The sequence below is a fragment of the Peromyscus maniculatus genome, chromosome 6 (genome assembly GCF_049852395.1).
Source record: "Peromyscus maniculatus bairdii isolate BWxNUB_F1_BW_parent chromosome 6, HU_Pman_BW_mat_3.1, whole genome shotgun sequence".
NCBI lineage: Eukaryota > Metazoa > Chordata > Mammalia > Rodentia > Cricetidae > Peromyscus > Peromyscus maniculatus.
Window position 1 is genome coordinate 123,954,893 of NC_134857.1, and position 13,566 is coordinate 123,968,458.

The 13,566-nt window shown below is 47.0% G+C and overlaps 1 protein-coding gene across 3 annotated transcripts in view; it reads right to left on the reverse strand.

Annotated features, from left to right (window-relative positions):
* Positions 1-7,972, reverse strand: part of Lmo4 (LIM domain only 4) — a 16,682-nt gene extending 8,710 nt beyond the window's left edge. Inside the window, exons 1-2 of one of the 3 annotated variants that reach the window (XM_042280043.2) lie at positions 7,288-7,972; positions 4,287-4,525 (exon numbers count right to left, since the gene is read on the reverse strand). In XM_042280043.2, coding sequence (XP_042135977.1) covers positions 4,287-4,522 — 236 coding nt within the window. In that variant the 5' untranslated portion in view covers positions 4,523-4,525; positions 7,288-7,972. Of the gene's footprint in view, positions 1-4,286; positions 4,526-4,718; positions 4,872-7,287 lie in introns of those variants that run through there. The other 2 variants (XM_006986114.4, XM_042280044.2) reach the window with 2 other exon arrangements.
* Between the last annotated feature and the right edge of the window lie 5,594 nt (positions 7,973-13,566).

A 13,566-nucleotide genomic window follows, 5' to 3' on the forward strand; every position in this document is an offset into this window, starting at 1 on the left:
CTAGGTAGTGAGTCCTGTCTGCCGGCTCAGTTCCAAATCTCCTTGCTGATATGAAGAGATGGAGAAACAAATTGTATTTTTAGTTTAACATCAATGCTTTGCATCTTTCAGTAACTTCAACGGCCAATGGGTGGGCTTATTTTCAATGGCATTATTACTTCAAGCAAAATACATGCAATATGGAGCGCTACCTGGCTGTGTTTTCTAAACTGCTTTCAGGCACCGGAGAGGTACATTTCCCAGAGTGTGGCTGAAAGGTACATATTTGTACCTGCAAGTAAATATCAGCAACCTATCTGAGGAGAAAAATGTACATCCACAGCTACTGATCTAGAAGCAATTGGTTTTCCAGCAGGATCCTATATTTAATCTAAATTCTGCACCAGCTATATTAAATGTAACAAAGAAATGCAACCCAGAAATTATGCCTGGAGCCAAGTCCATTAAAGGTACTTCGGAATAACTAGAGTCCAAGCACCTTAAAAGCACCAGAAGCTATTTATACCTAAGAGGGGGGCTGTGCATAATCGCAACCACTGCATTAGAGAGGGGAGGGAGAGAAAAAAAAAAATCAGCCAAATTACGCTTGGTTAATTCAGAGTAACAGATCTGCCCCCAAGTGAATTGGAGGCCTTGAATTAATTCTGTTATGACAAATCAAGATAAACGTTCCCCCTAAATTGCATGCGATTTAATTAATTTTTGAGATCCTGGTTTTTTTTTTTTTTTCCTAGCTAATAGTTCACATGCTCCTGTGCTGTCATTGTGCTTGAGTGGGCAGACTTCAAAGTGATATTAAATAACCAACTATTAGATTTACCTAGCACGTCCTATTGGAAAAGTGCCATTTAATTACCTAGCCTGTTCAATTAAAGGGACAGCATTCTCTGAATATAGCAGCTTGCTGTTGATTACCAGGGAAATGAACTCGCTGCCTGGCGGCGTCTCCCTTCCTAACGCGAATCCCCTCCCCAAACACACCCTCCACCTCGGGCCACCCTCAAACCCCTAGCCCGGGCCCCAGCTCAGTTCAGCTCGCTGGCTGCGGCTGCGGGCGCCACGTGAACCGCCCGAGTGGAGCCGGGGACACCAGCGCCACCGCGCCGGCTCCTGCCCTGCGCTCGCCCCCTCGCGGCCCCGCACCGTGGACCCGGTCCGCCACCCACCCACTCGCCTGCTCCGACCGGAGCCCCACCCGACGGCGTCCGAACTTCCTCCTCTGGCCGCACTTTCCGCGCCAGTCACCCGGCCCGAAGTGGGGGTGGAGGAAAGCATATCGGACCCGGGTGGGTGGGGGGGAGAACGGGAGTTTGCAAAGCCACTCCAGGGCGCTTGGGTGGAGCTGAGGGGTCGGAGGCTGCGGAAGGGAGGGGGCAGCTGTAAGGTTCCCCGACTTTTGAAAGGTGGAGGGGTCAGGCAGACGTGGGTCTCTTTAAGATCCACCCTCCCCCTCCTCTCTACACCCCGCTTCCAGCCTTTCCCTCCCTCTCTTAGAGGCCAATTTTGTTAATTAAATGTTTTGTTTGCGACGAAGCTCTCATTCATTGCGGACACGTCATTCGGAGTAGATCTAAGCCAGAGACCAGATCTCATTAGATAAAGCCCATCAGAACTAAGAAAATGGAGGAGCCACTAATTAAAGCTTTTAATTGTGCAGATTCGCTGCAGCAAGGCCGCTGCTTTATCTGAAATCTTGGAGGAGAGGAGGCAGAAGCCCAGCTCTGCTCAATCGACACTTGGCCACGGAATGGGGGAGTGATTGGGGGGAAAACACCTCCCTCTCCTTCCTGCCCCCCTACCCCCCAGTGGCCTCGCCCAGCTCCCCGCAGCTTTTTAGCTAGATCTTGGTGGTTTAAAAAGCAACAACAGAACAAAAAAACCTCAAAGTCAGACTGTGTAAAAGCCCCTTAATAAATTGCCATGTGGTCTCAGACAGGCAAAGGGGTCTTCTTCACCCGCAGAGGGACCACGCCACTCTTTCCACTCTTCCGTAGTCCTTGGTCTCTGAAGAACTGAAAGCTCCCCCAACAAGTGGATTTGGGGGCGTTTGGAAGAGGGGTTATCTGGGAGGGAAAAGAATGCCAGCACATTCTTCGTGTTCCCACCCTTTGGGTTCCTTAAAGGACAGAGAGAAAAGTATCTTCAGGTATCTCTACGGGGCTGGATAGGAGGCTGGGCTTGCGGTGCCCTGAGGAAAGTGTGAGGCTGTCCAGGATACATTTGGCACTGAACTAGAATTCGTCTCTTCCCGGCAGACAGAAGTTTCTTAGGGTAGCATCTAGTTCTCGAGCAAGCCAAATTCCAGTCCACAAGTTCAGAGACAAAAAGAAGCAAGACTCCACGACGATTTAAGGTTTAAAGCTGTGTGCACATCCTCCACTAGACCCCAAGAAAACACCAAAAGGGCATTCATCGTTTGGCCCCAAGAATAAGGAAAGGAATGGACTTCATTCCCAGGAAGCCACTTGCCTAAACTTGCCCCTTGGGAATCCAAGTAAACCCATCTCCTGTTTAATTAGTGGTAATCAGAAGCAAAGATAGCCGCCTCCCCCCCCCAGCGCGCCCCCCCAAAAGACGCCTGAAGAGATGAAACTGCGCCATTCACCAAATCCTAACTGCACTGTCAGTTTTTCCTCTTCAAACCACCATCCTTCCTTCCCACACTTTTGTCTCCACTTCATTATAATGCTGTCAAAGCTCAGGGCACTGCTTGGAAGGAGAACCAGAGAGCATTACACCCAAGCTCCTGCTGATTTTCCAGCATTTACTTCTAAAAGAACACTTAGTGAAATTAATGCAGCCCTATTAATTTAAAAATAAAAGCTCCCCCCTCCCATATTTCTTTCACTTGACTGCTTGAGGATGCTTGTCGAGTGGATATAGGTTGCATTATCCGAATGACCAAACATCATTTTACTCCCTCATTTTACTCTAATGATATAGAGGCCAACACTCATACTCAGCTCCAAACTGCACTGAGATCTTGCGCAGCATCAGTCACAGATGATGATAACCACAGTGGAACTGAACTCTGAATAAAATATCTCATCCACTATTTACCCAAAATGAAGACTGAACTGAATTTTCTACTAATTGCTATAACACTATAAGGACAAAGGTTTAGAATAGAAGCAAATAGGAAATTCTTTTAAGTGTGCATTTCTCCAGCATCGATGTGCCTGTGTGTGTGTGTGTGTGTGTGTGTGTGTGTGTGTTTTAATTACTGGATGTTGAAACAGAACACCTCCTAGAAGCATTCATGTGCATCAGTCTATCAAACCATTTACTCAAATTAAATGTGTAATCCTTCAAATGCCTCCTTTCAAATTAATGAGTTTAAGTAGCTTGAGTTCACCTGAAAAGATCCTATAGGCACCTGACCTCCTGAATTCTTTCCATTAGCTGCCCTGAAGACTGTTGGAAAAGACGCTTACGCCGATATGACTGTTCCTATACATTGCTTTAAAATGCAAGATTAGCATAATCCTATCGCCTCTTTTGGGGATCAAGGGCAGTGTTACAAATGGCAACAACAAAAAACAAACCCCAACATTCTTCAAATGAAAAAAACAAAAAAGCCAGATTCTCCACCAAAAGCCACACACCAACAGTGAGCATACTAAACCTTTGCAGTGAGCCTATGAAGAAAAACACTACCACTAGATCTTGGTTTTATTTTATTGTTGTTGTTATTATTATTATTTACTATAAAAAGAATTACAAGTCTTTAAACTGATGGGTAATCAGTGTTTTTCACAAGGAGCACAAAGAATGAGTCACAGCATTCCGCTCAAAAAAGTTGAAAAGTGCTTATGTAAATATCATAATTAGCCATCACTAGAGACGAATCATTTCTCACTAGCTGCACTTTTATTTTTAAATAAACCTTTTGTCTCTGAGTGTGAGTCCCCGCTTAGCTCTGAGAAAACACCTGAACGCCCACATTTTTAGACATGCTTACTTTTAACCTGAAGCCCAAGCTGAGGCTACACTTAGAATTTATTCCAGAGGGTGCTCAACCTTGGACACTTAACCGCCCAAATACCACCAGATCAGAGTTTTTAGCCTTAATTTGTCATCAAATACTGTAAAATTAACACAAGCTTTCTTGAGTCCCTTAATGCCTCCAACTAGAGGTTTTTTTTTCCTTCTCTCTCTCTCTCTCTCTTTTGAAGTGAAGTCTGTTATGGATCCCCATAGATGTCCGCTCCATCCTTAAACCCCTGGTAACCCCTGGCCTTGCTCCTGCTGGGCTAGCCCATCTGGCAGAAAGGCAGCGGACTTACCTAATGTAGTCATTTCTGCAGAGGATCATGCCGCTCTTGGTGTAACAGGACGTGCCGATGTCGCCCAGCTGCGCCTGGCAGCAGGAGCACTTGAGGCAGCGGCTGTGCCAGTAGCTGTCCATGGCATAGAGCAGAAAGCGGTCCGCAATCTTGCCCCCGCAGCCTGCGCAGCGCTTCCAAGAGAGGGAGCCGGCCGTCACCGGGGGCGGCTGCGAGCTGCTGCCCGGATTCACCATGGTCTAGGGAGAGAGAAAGACAAAACGGGCGAAGCAAAAGTTAGAAGTCGATCGCGGGGCGCCTGAAGCCAGCGCGCTCCCCTCCTCCCTCCCCTAGAGTGGCTGCAAGAGAAGCAGCAGCAGGGCCAGGGCGGGAAGGAGGCCGATCGGGGAGAAGGGAAGGAGGGAGGTTCGCCGGCAGCAGCCGCCTGTTTACTTTTCTCAAGCTTTGTTCTGGGGCCACGAGCTGCTCTCAACTTTCCAAAGCGCTCGCCGCCGCTGACAATTTCAGCTCGGGGACTGTCAAAACTCCGAGAGCCAGGCTCGGTGGCGCGCTCCACCCCTCGCGGAGCCTCCTCCTTCTCCCCCCCCCCACCCCAGCGCCCGCCTCCGCCCGCCCCTCCCGCCGCCGCCCGCCTCCAGCAAATGAGGGTCAAACCCACCCACCGCCGCGCCCGGCCCCTCCCCGGCCCCCGCCGAGCCCCGCGAGCCAGCCGCGGGCCGCTGGAGGTGGCCGCCCCGCCGCAGCCACGTTCCCTCCCGAGCTCTGCCGGGGGAAGTGAGGCTGCAGTTCATAAGTTGCAAATAGTTCGGGGTTTTGGGCAAGGCGGGGAGCGGGGGGGGGGGGGGGGGAACGGATGGGGGGGAGGGAGGGAAAAGCCGAAGGGGAGATGGAGGTGGTGGGAGGGGAGGCAAGGTGGCGAGAGGGGAGGGGGGTGCCGGGTGTAAAGTTGCGAAACTGGTTTTTCGTATTTTAAACAGCACCTTTCACATGCCATTGTGGTGACCGCCATCTCCCATTATTGTTCCAAATCTCATTTCATTTTGAAGATCAATGAGTGTTTTCAGGACACAGGCAAGGATAATAGATCATTGAACTTTAGGATGCCTGTTAACTTCCTATACAAACACTCTCCACTTTGGTCTCGCTAATCTGCCCTTGATCAGCAATTTAAATGCTAGAGCTTTGTTCCTCCAAAAGGGGGGGGGGGGTAGATAATGTGCGAGGAGGCACTACTGAGGGACACACAAGTTAAATTCAAGCCAGTCCTGCTGTCACCCCAAACTGCTTTTAAACACCCCCCCCATACACACACACTTTCTAATGAATGCCACAAGAGAAGCAACTGGGGTATAATATAGGAATCAATTTATAAAGCTTAGCTTAAACCGATTAATTTGTTGCCTCCAATCCGGAGTCCAATAAAGTCCTAGTGTTTCTCCAGTCACTTATTCTATAAAAAGATCAAGTTATTTACTGCCAATTAAGCAGCTTGTTTTGTCTTTGTCCTCTGTAAGGCGAGAGTGTGGGCTCCCCCAGGCTCCCAGCTATCTGCTCAAGACATTTCAGCTGATACCTCAGAAGGGAGAGGGCGAACTTTGTCTGTCTCCAGCCCAAGTTAACTGCTGCAAAGAACAGGGGAGAGCGAACGAAAGAAGGACTCCGGTTCCTTAAATAGGCCGATTTTAAACACATTTCCTCCGAAAGAGTCCCGGAACGTGTGTCCAGTGACCGCACAATAAACCAGAATAAGAACTGCACCAATTAAGCTGTAACAAAACCCTGAGACTCTGGAAACAGGACCGCTCTAAAACCCATTAGCATTGCATTTATCCGAATGCATCATACCTTTATGTAAATTGATTTATCTGATGCATTTACTCGAGGAATTGCTTTTTGTTACAATTTCAGCCCTAACCCAAATGAATCTGCATTTCCTGCCCTAGGTCTTTAAACTGTTCCCCCTCAACGTTTTAATCGCTCCGAATTCCTTTTTAAGAGGGGAGGGGGAGGGAGGAGATTCCAAGCTGCTCCCCGCCCCCATCTTTAGTGAGAGGTAAATATATATGTATTTTTTTTGAAAAGGAAACATTACACTGAGAAAAGCATCCAGTAACCCCATTAGCTAAAGCTCTTAAGGACAAGCAATACCTTAATGCTGATTAAATCTAAAAGAGATGAATCAAGAGGACTGACCAGAAACTGACTCCCCTGATAACTAAGGACGGGCCCTCATCAAGTTTCATTTAGAGTTGGAAAAAAAAAAAAAGAAAGAAAGCTTTTAAGTTAAATAGGCTTATACTCTAGTAATTACATAGCCAAGCAATTTAGGTCCTGGGATAGTCAGTGAAATAGAAAGCAGAGCTGGCAGCTAGAGGCAAAATCTGCCCCCCTTTAACAACGTCTCTGGTGTTTTTTAATGGAGACCAAGGGAGGGACAAACGTAGCGCTGGCCATTTGTAGTACAAAAATGGATGCTTAATTCATGTCTTGATTTTAATTAGGTGATTCACCGGATTTCTCCTGGATTGGAACAAAAGACTTATAAGCCAAGAGGAATTCTTTTAAAAAGAACCGGCAATGCCGGATCCTGGTCACTTAGAGCTTTTCGGTCCCTGTTTCAAATAGTGTTGGGGGGGGGGGGTCACGACTATCGCCCCCACCCACGCACACACCACTTCTCATCTAAGCAGCCCCTGCCTTTCCTTTAGGAACTGAAACTGCCCCCAGCCCTCTCCAGGGTCCCCACCAGCCCGGTCTCCAAGAAGAACCCTTTTGTAAGCAAGGAACCGCTACAAAGCTGGCGGCCCGGGGCTGCCCTCCGTGCTAGCTCGCAGGCCGGCCTCCGGTAGTTTCAGACTCACGCATTATCTAAGGCGACGTATTGTTTACTTGCAATTTGGGACGGTCAAGGGAAGGAAGCCAAAGAAAACAGCCCCGGCCCCGATCAGCTCCCCCCCCCTCGCCCCCTCCCCGGCCGCGGTGCCCCCAGCCACCCCCTTACCTGCTTCTCCCCTATATTGCAATACTGCGAGAGGCGGCGGCGGCGGCGAAATGCGAGCGGAGCCGCTCGGCTTCCAGGGCAGGGGCGCCGGGGCCGGCGGAGCTGGAAGGAGGGAGGGAGTTCTCGCAGAAGCAGGAAAGGGGAGGAGGGGGCTAAGGGCTGATTTTTTTTTTTTTAATCGCGTGGCTCTGGGGCGGGTAGAGGGAGCCCCACGCTAAGTGGCAGGCGGCCCGGCGCAGAAGTGTCAAGTCTCAGCCCGCGGGTCCTGGTCCTCAGCCCCCGGCTGCGCGCGAGCAGCTGCAGGCGCCCTCGGCCCGGCCCGTGCGGTGCAGCGGCAGCCACTGCTGCAATCGCGGCTGCAAGTTTGGCAATGTGGCTTCACTTTGTACGCGCTCCCGCCCCCGCCGCGCCCGCGCTCCTCCTCCTCCGCCGCCGCCGCCTTCCTCCCGCCCGCCCGCTCGGGGCCGCCGGCGGCTCGGCCGAGCTCCCCCCTCCCGCGACCTGCGGCCCGGGAGCGGCGGTGCAAGCTCGGCCCCGCGGCCCGCGCGAGGGCGCACGGAGTGGAGAGCTGCGGGCTGGCCGGGAGCGCTGGACCGATCGGCTGCCCCGCTGCTGCTGCCCGGCTCGGAGGCGGCGGCGCGGGCCTCTAACCGGCTCGCTCGCTCCTTCGGCGGCGCTTACACATGTGTTACTGACAGAGCAGAATCCCAACTACTCCCCGGCTCTGCCGCCGACGTCAGCGACCCTCAGCCACTGGGCGGCCGGATTGTTCAGGCGGAATAATAAAACCTGCCAATCCGGGGAAGGACAAAGGGTGACTGAAACGAGACTCGGGGGGCGGGGAGCGAGGCGAGCGGCTGAGCGGGCCCGGCCCGGGAAGGCGGGGGGCCGGGGTAGGGGGGGGACGACGAGAAGGGACCCCGGTGACGCGGGGGACGCGGCCAGGGAGCGCGTGCCCAGGCTCGGGACCACACCTGCCTGTCCGGCGCGTGGGGACGCGTGGAGCCGCCCCCGAAGGGCCTCGGGGATCGCCTTCCCTGGCCCAGAGAGCAGACCCTCGGAAACTTACTTTCCCAGAAATGGGTCTCTTCCTGTTAGGGTAGAGGATTCCTTCTGCCGGAGGGAGGTGGACTTCACACCGGCGCAAAGGCGGGTGTTTTGTTTAATTCACGGGACTGCAGATTTCAAAACCTTGGGGAAAGTGGGAAGTGGTTCCTACCTAAGAACTGCCTGCTTAACCCCATCTTGCTCTCATTAACCCGGGTAAACTGGATGGGGCAGGCAATTCATAGATGCTTGTCAGTTGCTGGTGGACACAGATCACACACTTGGTTTTCAGAGATGAAGAAAACTTTATAGAAAAGCCTTTGCTCATCATTCTCCCTCAGTCTGGGGGATGATATGCTAGCTCTCTCGTAGCCCCGAAGCGATACAAGCCTTTGCCAGACCTGCTAGCTCACAGCCCTAAGAAAGGAAGACTAGTCATTTCTGGTACATACCAAGATCTGAGGAACGCTAGATCCAGAGCCTTTTCCCAGGGCCAGAGCTCAGCCTAGATCCCGGAGTCTCTAGTTATTCGACTTTATTCTGCCAAGTAGGTTTAATAAATCTCTGGTCTGAGGTTAATATTAGGATTGATTATTAATCGTAAGTTCCAGAGAGATTTTTTTCTGTTGGAAATTATCATGGAAGTGCAAAGCCCTTCTGCTAAGTATCATTAACTACCACCAGCCTGTGGGACAAGCTTTCATACTGTGTTACACACAGGCCTGCTAGACTGAGGAAAAGAAGTTGAAAAAAAAAAAAAAAACAGGCAAAAACATCTATGTTACGGTTAAAAATTATTTTTGTGAGTTTGTATTTAACGTTGCATGCTCACCACACCTTGTGCACATATTAAAAGCATTCTTATCAAAATCATCGACGTGATACTAATAATTGGAATGTCCTATGCAGAAAACGGGGGGGGGGGGGCAGATGAATATGATGAAAGCAGCCCAATTTAGGAAAGAGTTTTTTTTTAAATTCAAAGGAGGAAAAAACACCATGAAAGAATAATAAATTGTAATTCCTGGGTTCATTTTTGCCTTGTTAATAATTTAAATCAACCCAAGCTAGGTAAACACAAGGATTTCTGTTTTTGAGACCAGACTCAAAGTAGATATTTCTACCTTTGCCTTCTTTTGAGTTCTGGGATTTCGGGCCTACACCACCTTGTCCAGCTGGTACAAGATCTCAGTGGCTGCTATTGTGATCAAATATGTCAGATGAGAAGATTTCCATCTCTTTTCAATCACTTTCTTATCTAGAAAAAAATGAAGATGTTAAACCATATGGTCATTATTTTTCCTTTTTAACTGATTTTTTTTAAAACCAGAACACAAAACAGCATCATAGTGAACAACGATATTTCAAGTATGAACACTAAAATGAAATTTTAATTCTAAAATAAAATCTTATACATTTAAGCAGGAATGTGCTCTGCTTTCACTGAGTGGTTCTCTAAAGATCCAGGTAGTTTTTGTGGAAGGAAGGAAGAAAAGAGAGAATGCTGGAACTTTGAACCTGTGTCTCCAGGCTACACAGGGCCTATGCTTTCAGTGGTGGTTTTACTGTTTTGGTTCTAATTGTATGTGAAGTCAGCACACATACTCCAGTGAAGTGGAGAGGGTGGGAATATATCACCAGAAAGCTGTATTTACTGATGATTGTGGTTATAGAAATGCAAAGGTGGTAGAGGCTACCATCTTCTCCAAAGGGTAGGAAGTGATCCACTCGCCTTAATCAAAATCCAGGTGTACTTTAACCACAGCGCCACCTCTGGGTAGTCTTTATTTCTGCATCCTTAGTCTAAGCGGTCCTTTCTCATGCAGGTAGCAAGGTCTCTGGGTGGTCTCCCAAAGTGCTGGTCTGAGAGAGGAACCCCAGGTCCCTCTTTTATTTGTGCTCATCCTAAACACACAAAACGGCAAACACATAGAAGTTCTTGAAGGGCACTGATGCTTTAATAGAGTTGTTCAAACAATTACAGAAAATAGCCCCAAGAAATAATTCTGATGTAAAATTCACTCAGGATAATGCTGCACTGTGTCTGTTGGTTTGGGAAGACTCTGCTGATGTCACATAGCCATCATCCAGTAACCTAAAATAAGACACAAAAGTGTGGTACTTTATAAAAAAGAAAGAAAGAACCACAAACTGTTTCCCAAGTTTTTATTAAATATAGGAACCACATGGATCCTAAATCAGGCCTTTCTTTTCCCTACTTGCCCTGAAATTATTTGTCTACACCTTCCATCTTCTCGCCTGAGCTCTCCCTCATGGACTCTGCACTCTCCAGTGAGAATTCTTCTAAGAATCCACAGACAGCAGAAGTCTGTCTTGCGTCTGAGGTGGCAATGCCCAAGACAAGCGCCCAGCTCTTTTTCAAGGGGAAGAGGGCAAGATGGTGTCCTTTGAAAGCCCGTTTAAAACTGTGTTTTTGAAGGAAAGCTTTTTAGGAAAGACATTGCAAGAGTGACTGCCCATCTTTACTCTGGCGTCTTAGAATTCCAAAGGTCCCAGTGTAGAAGGCAGGAAGAGGAAACTCGTTAAAAAAACTGAGACCAAAGACTAGCAGGTGGGTTATGCTTTTCTATTGGCTGGGTGTGGGGAACACAGTACAGTAACCAGGGCCTGGGAGAGCCTGAAGCTTTTAAGAAGAGGAGTTAAAACTGAATGTGCTGTGCTGGTCATGTGTGCCTATTGTCCCGGCTACTTGACAGGCCGAGGTAGGAAAGCCGAGCTGGGAAATTGGGGGCAGCAAGACCTCAAAGGAAGAAAGAGGAAGAAGAAAAAAGGAGGGCTAGGGGATGCAACTCGGTTGGTAGAGTGTTGGGGCAGCGTGTAGCTTTGTTAGATCCCCAAGAGTGCATGAACAGGTGTGGTAGCCCACGTGTGACCCTCACTCAGCAGGTGTTGACGGAAGAATCAGAAGTTCAGGGCCATCCTCAGCTACATAGAAAAGTCCAAGACAGCTTGAGCTGCATGAGATTTTTTGTCTCAAAACACGGAAGAGGAACCAAGAGAGGAGTTCCCATGATAAAAGGTTTTATTAGAACATGAAAAAAAAATCTCAGTTATCATACATGGTAAATATCCCACCAAATCATTTATGCCAATCAGTTTTAGATAGAAAGTTCTAGCCTAACTCCTACTGTATAAGGGAATCAAAACCATAGGGAAGAAACTGATCTTTTTGAAATAAAATAGAACATGGCTGAAGAAAACAAGAAAATATCCATATTGATGACATAACATTGAGACTGCTGTAATTGGAAATATAATTGAAGATGTAGATTCTGCTTTTAGTTTTTCTGTTTTACTAGGGCATGTGGCAATGACAGGGAAGGAGAAAAAGATGATGGGGGAAAGGGAACAGATTCATGAAAGTTTTCCCTGGCAAACAAGGCACCTTTAATATAATTGTAAAAAATGACTCATTTTCTTCATGTGGGTTCATAAGGAAGAAAGGCTTTAACTACACCCCAAACCTGCTTCAGAACTATTAGCAAATCTTCATTTAGGACTATATCTCACGGTGACGATTTCTTTGGAGAGATTTGGCTTCTCCAGACTACATATCTAAGACTGAAGTCTGTCAACACTCCAAGCACAAGTGATATTCTGCAAAGCAATTCACATACTATCTGCAAGAGTCTTGGTGTGTTCCTTCAGACCTTCTATAGCAGCGTTCTCAAGCTTCCTAGTGCTGCGACCCTTTAGTACAGTTCCTCACACTGTGGTTCTGACCCCTAATCATAAAGTTATTTTCATTGCTACTTTGTACCTGTAATTTTGTTTCTGTTATGAATCATAATGTAAATATCTGTGTTTTCCCATGGTCTTAGGTGACCCTGTGAAAGGGACCTCGACCCACAGGTTGAGAACTGCTGTTCTAGATGGTCTAATGGATCAGGTGATGCTTATTGAAATTGAGGTGAAACTTTTCCTGGATAAATTTAATAATAGGTACAAACGGGAATATAAATGTATATGTATGTAAGACAGTCACTATTGAGTATATTAAAATTATATATTCATTCTGTCAAAAACAGTGAGCCTATTTAAAATCAATTACTGCCCTTCTCCCAGACAAAGGAACTAAGTACTTATTGACAGAGAAATTACAACATACAATATAATTCATTTTCTTTTTTGTTATCTCTGCTTTTGGTTAAAAAAAAAAGATAATAATTCAGAAGTCTTAAATTGTCTAAACCACAACTTCTGTAGTGTCATTTTTAATTGTAGTATTGATATAAGTAAGCTTTTTTTTACTCTGTGCAGTTTTCTAATGAAATGTGCTATTTTAAATATAATACTAGTTTCTATGTACTCACAAAGAAATTGATGAAAATATGAGAATATTTATTCATTGTAATGAATGACTCTGTTGGAATTAGGGGAGTACAATCCATAGCTGTCTGTGGACTTGAAAAACACACATTTCTACTCTATATAGCACTATAAATTTTTTCGAGTAAAAAGAACAACCAGATATGGATTTTTTAAAATAATAAAATTGGATAACTCAATTGACTAAAATGTGTTCCCTCCACGCAGAGGTACACATTATAACGTCATCATTTATATTTTTCAACATAAATCAAATTTCATAATAAAATTGTTTTTGATGAATCACCTCTTCTTTTCTGGCTTCAAAACGTTCTGACAGAGAAAGCAAATTTGTTGATCTCTCTGTATGATAAGAAATCACTGGAAATATATTTAAGACTTTAAGTCTATGGTGATTTTTTTTTTTGTTTTGTTTTTTGGTTTGGTTTTTCGAGACAGGGTTTCTCTGTGTAGCTTTGCGCCTTTCCTGGAACTCACTTGGTAGCCCAGGCTGGCCTCGAACTCACAGAGATCCGCCTGGCTCTGCCTCCCGAGTGCTGGGATTAAAGGCGTGCGCCACCACCGCCCGGCTGGTGATTTTTTTTTAAAAGAAATTTCCTTTAAAATGAAATATTCAAGTGAAGGTGTTCTCGAATTTGGGGGAAGAACCAAGGAATAAACCTGACTTTATCTTCGCATTTTTGCAGACCCATCTGCTGTGTTCTCTGACAGTAAGGCCAAGAAGGGCCGTTCTAGAACAATGCCACGGGAAGAATTTGCTTAAGAAAAGAAAACTTAAACAAGACTGCCTTTAAGATACGTTTGTTCTAGCCCTAGAGTGTAAGTGTCCCAACACTGTACCCAGATGTCTCGTCCCATTTTTATTGCCTTTCCCCATTGAGA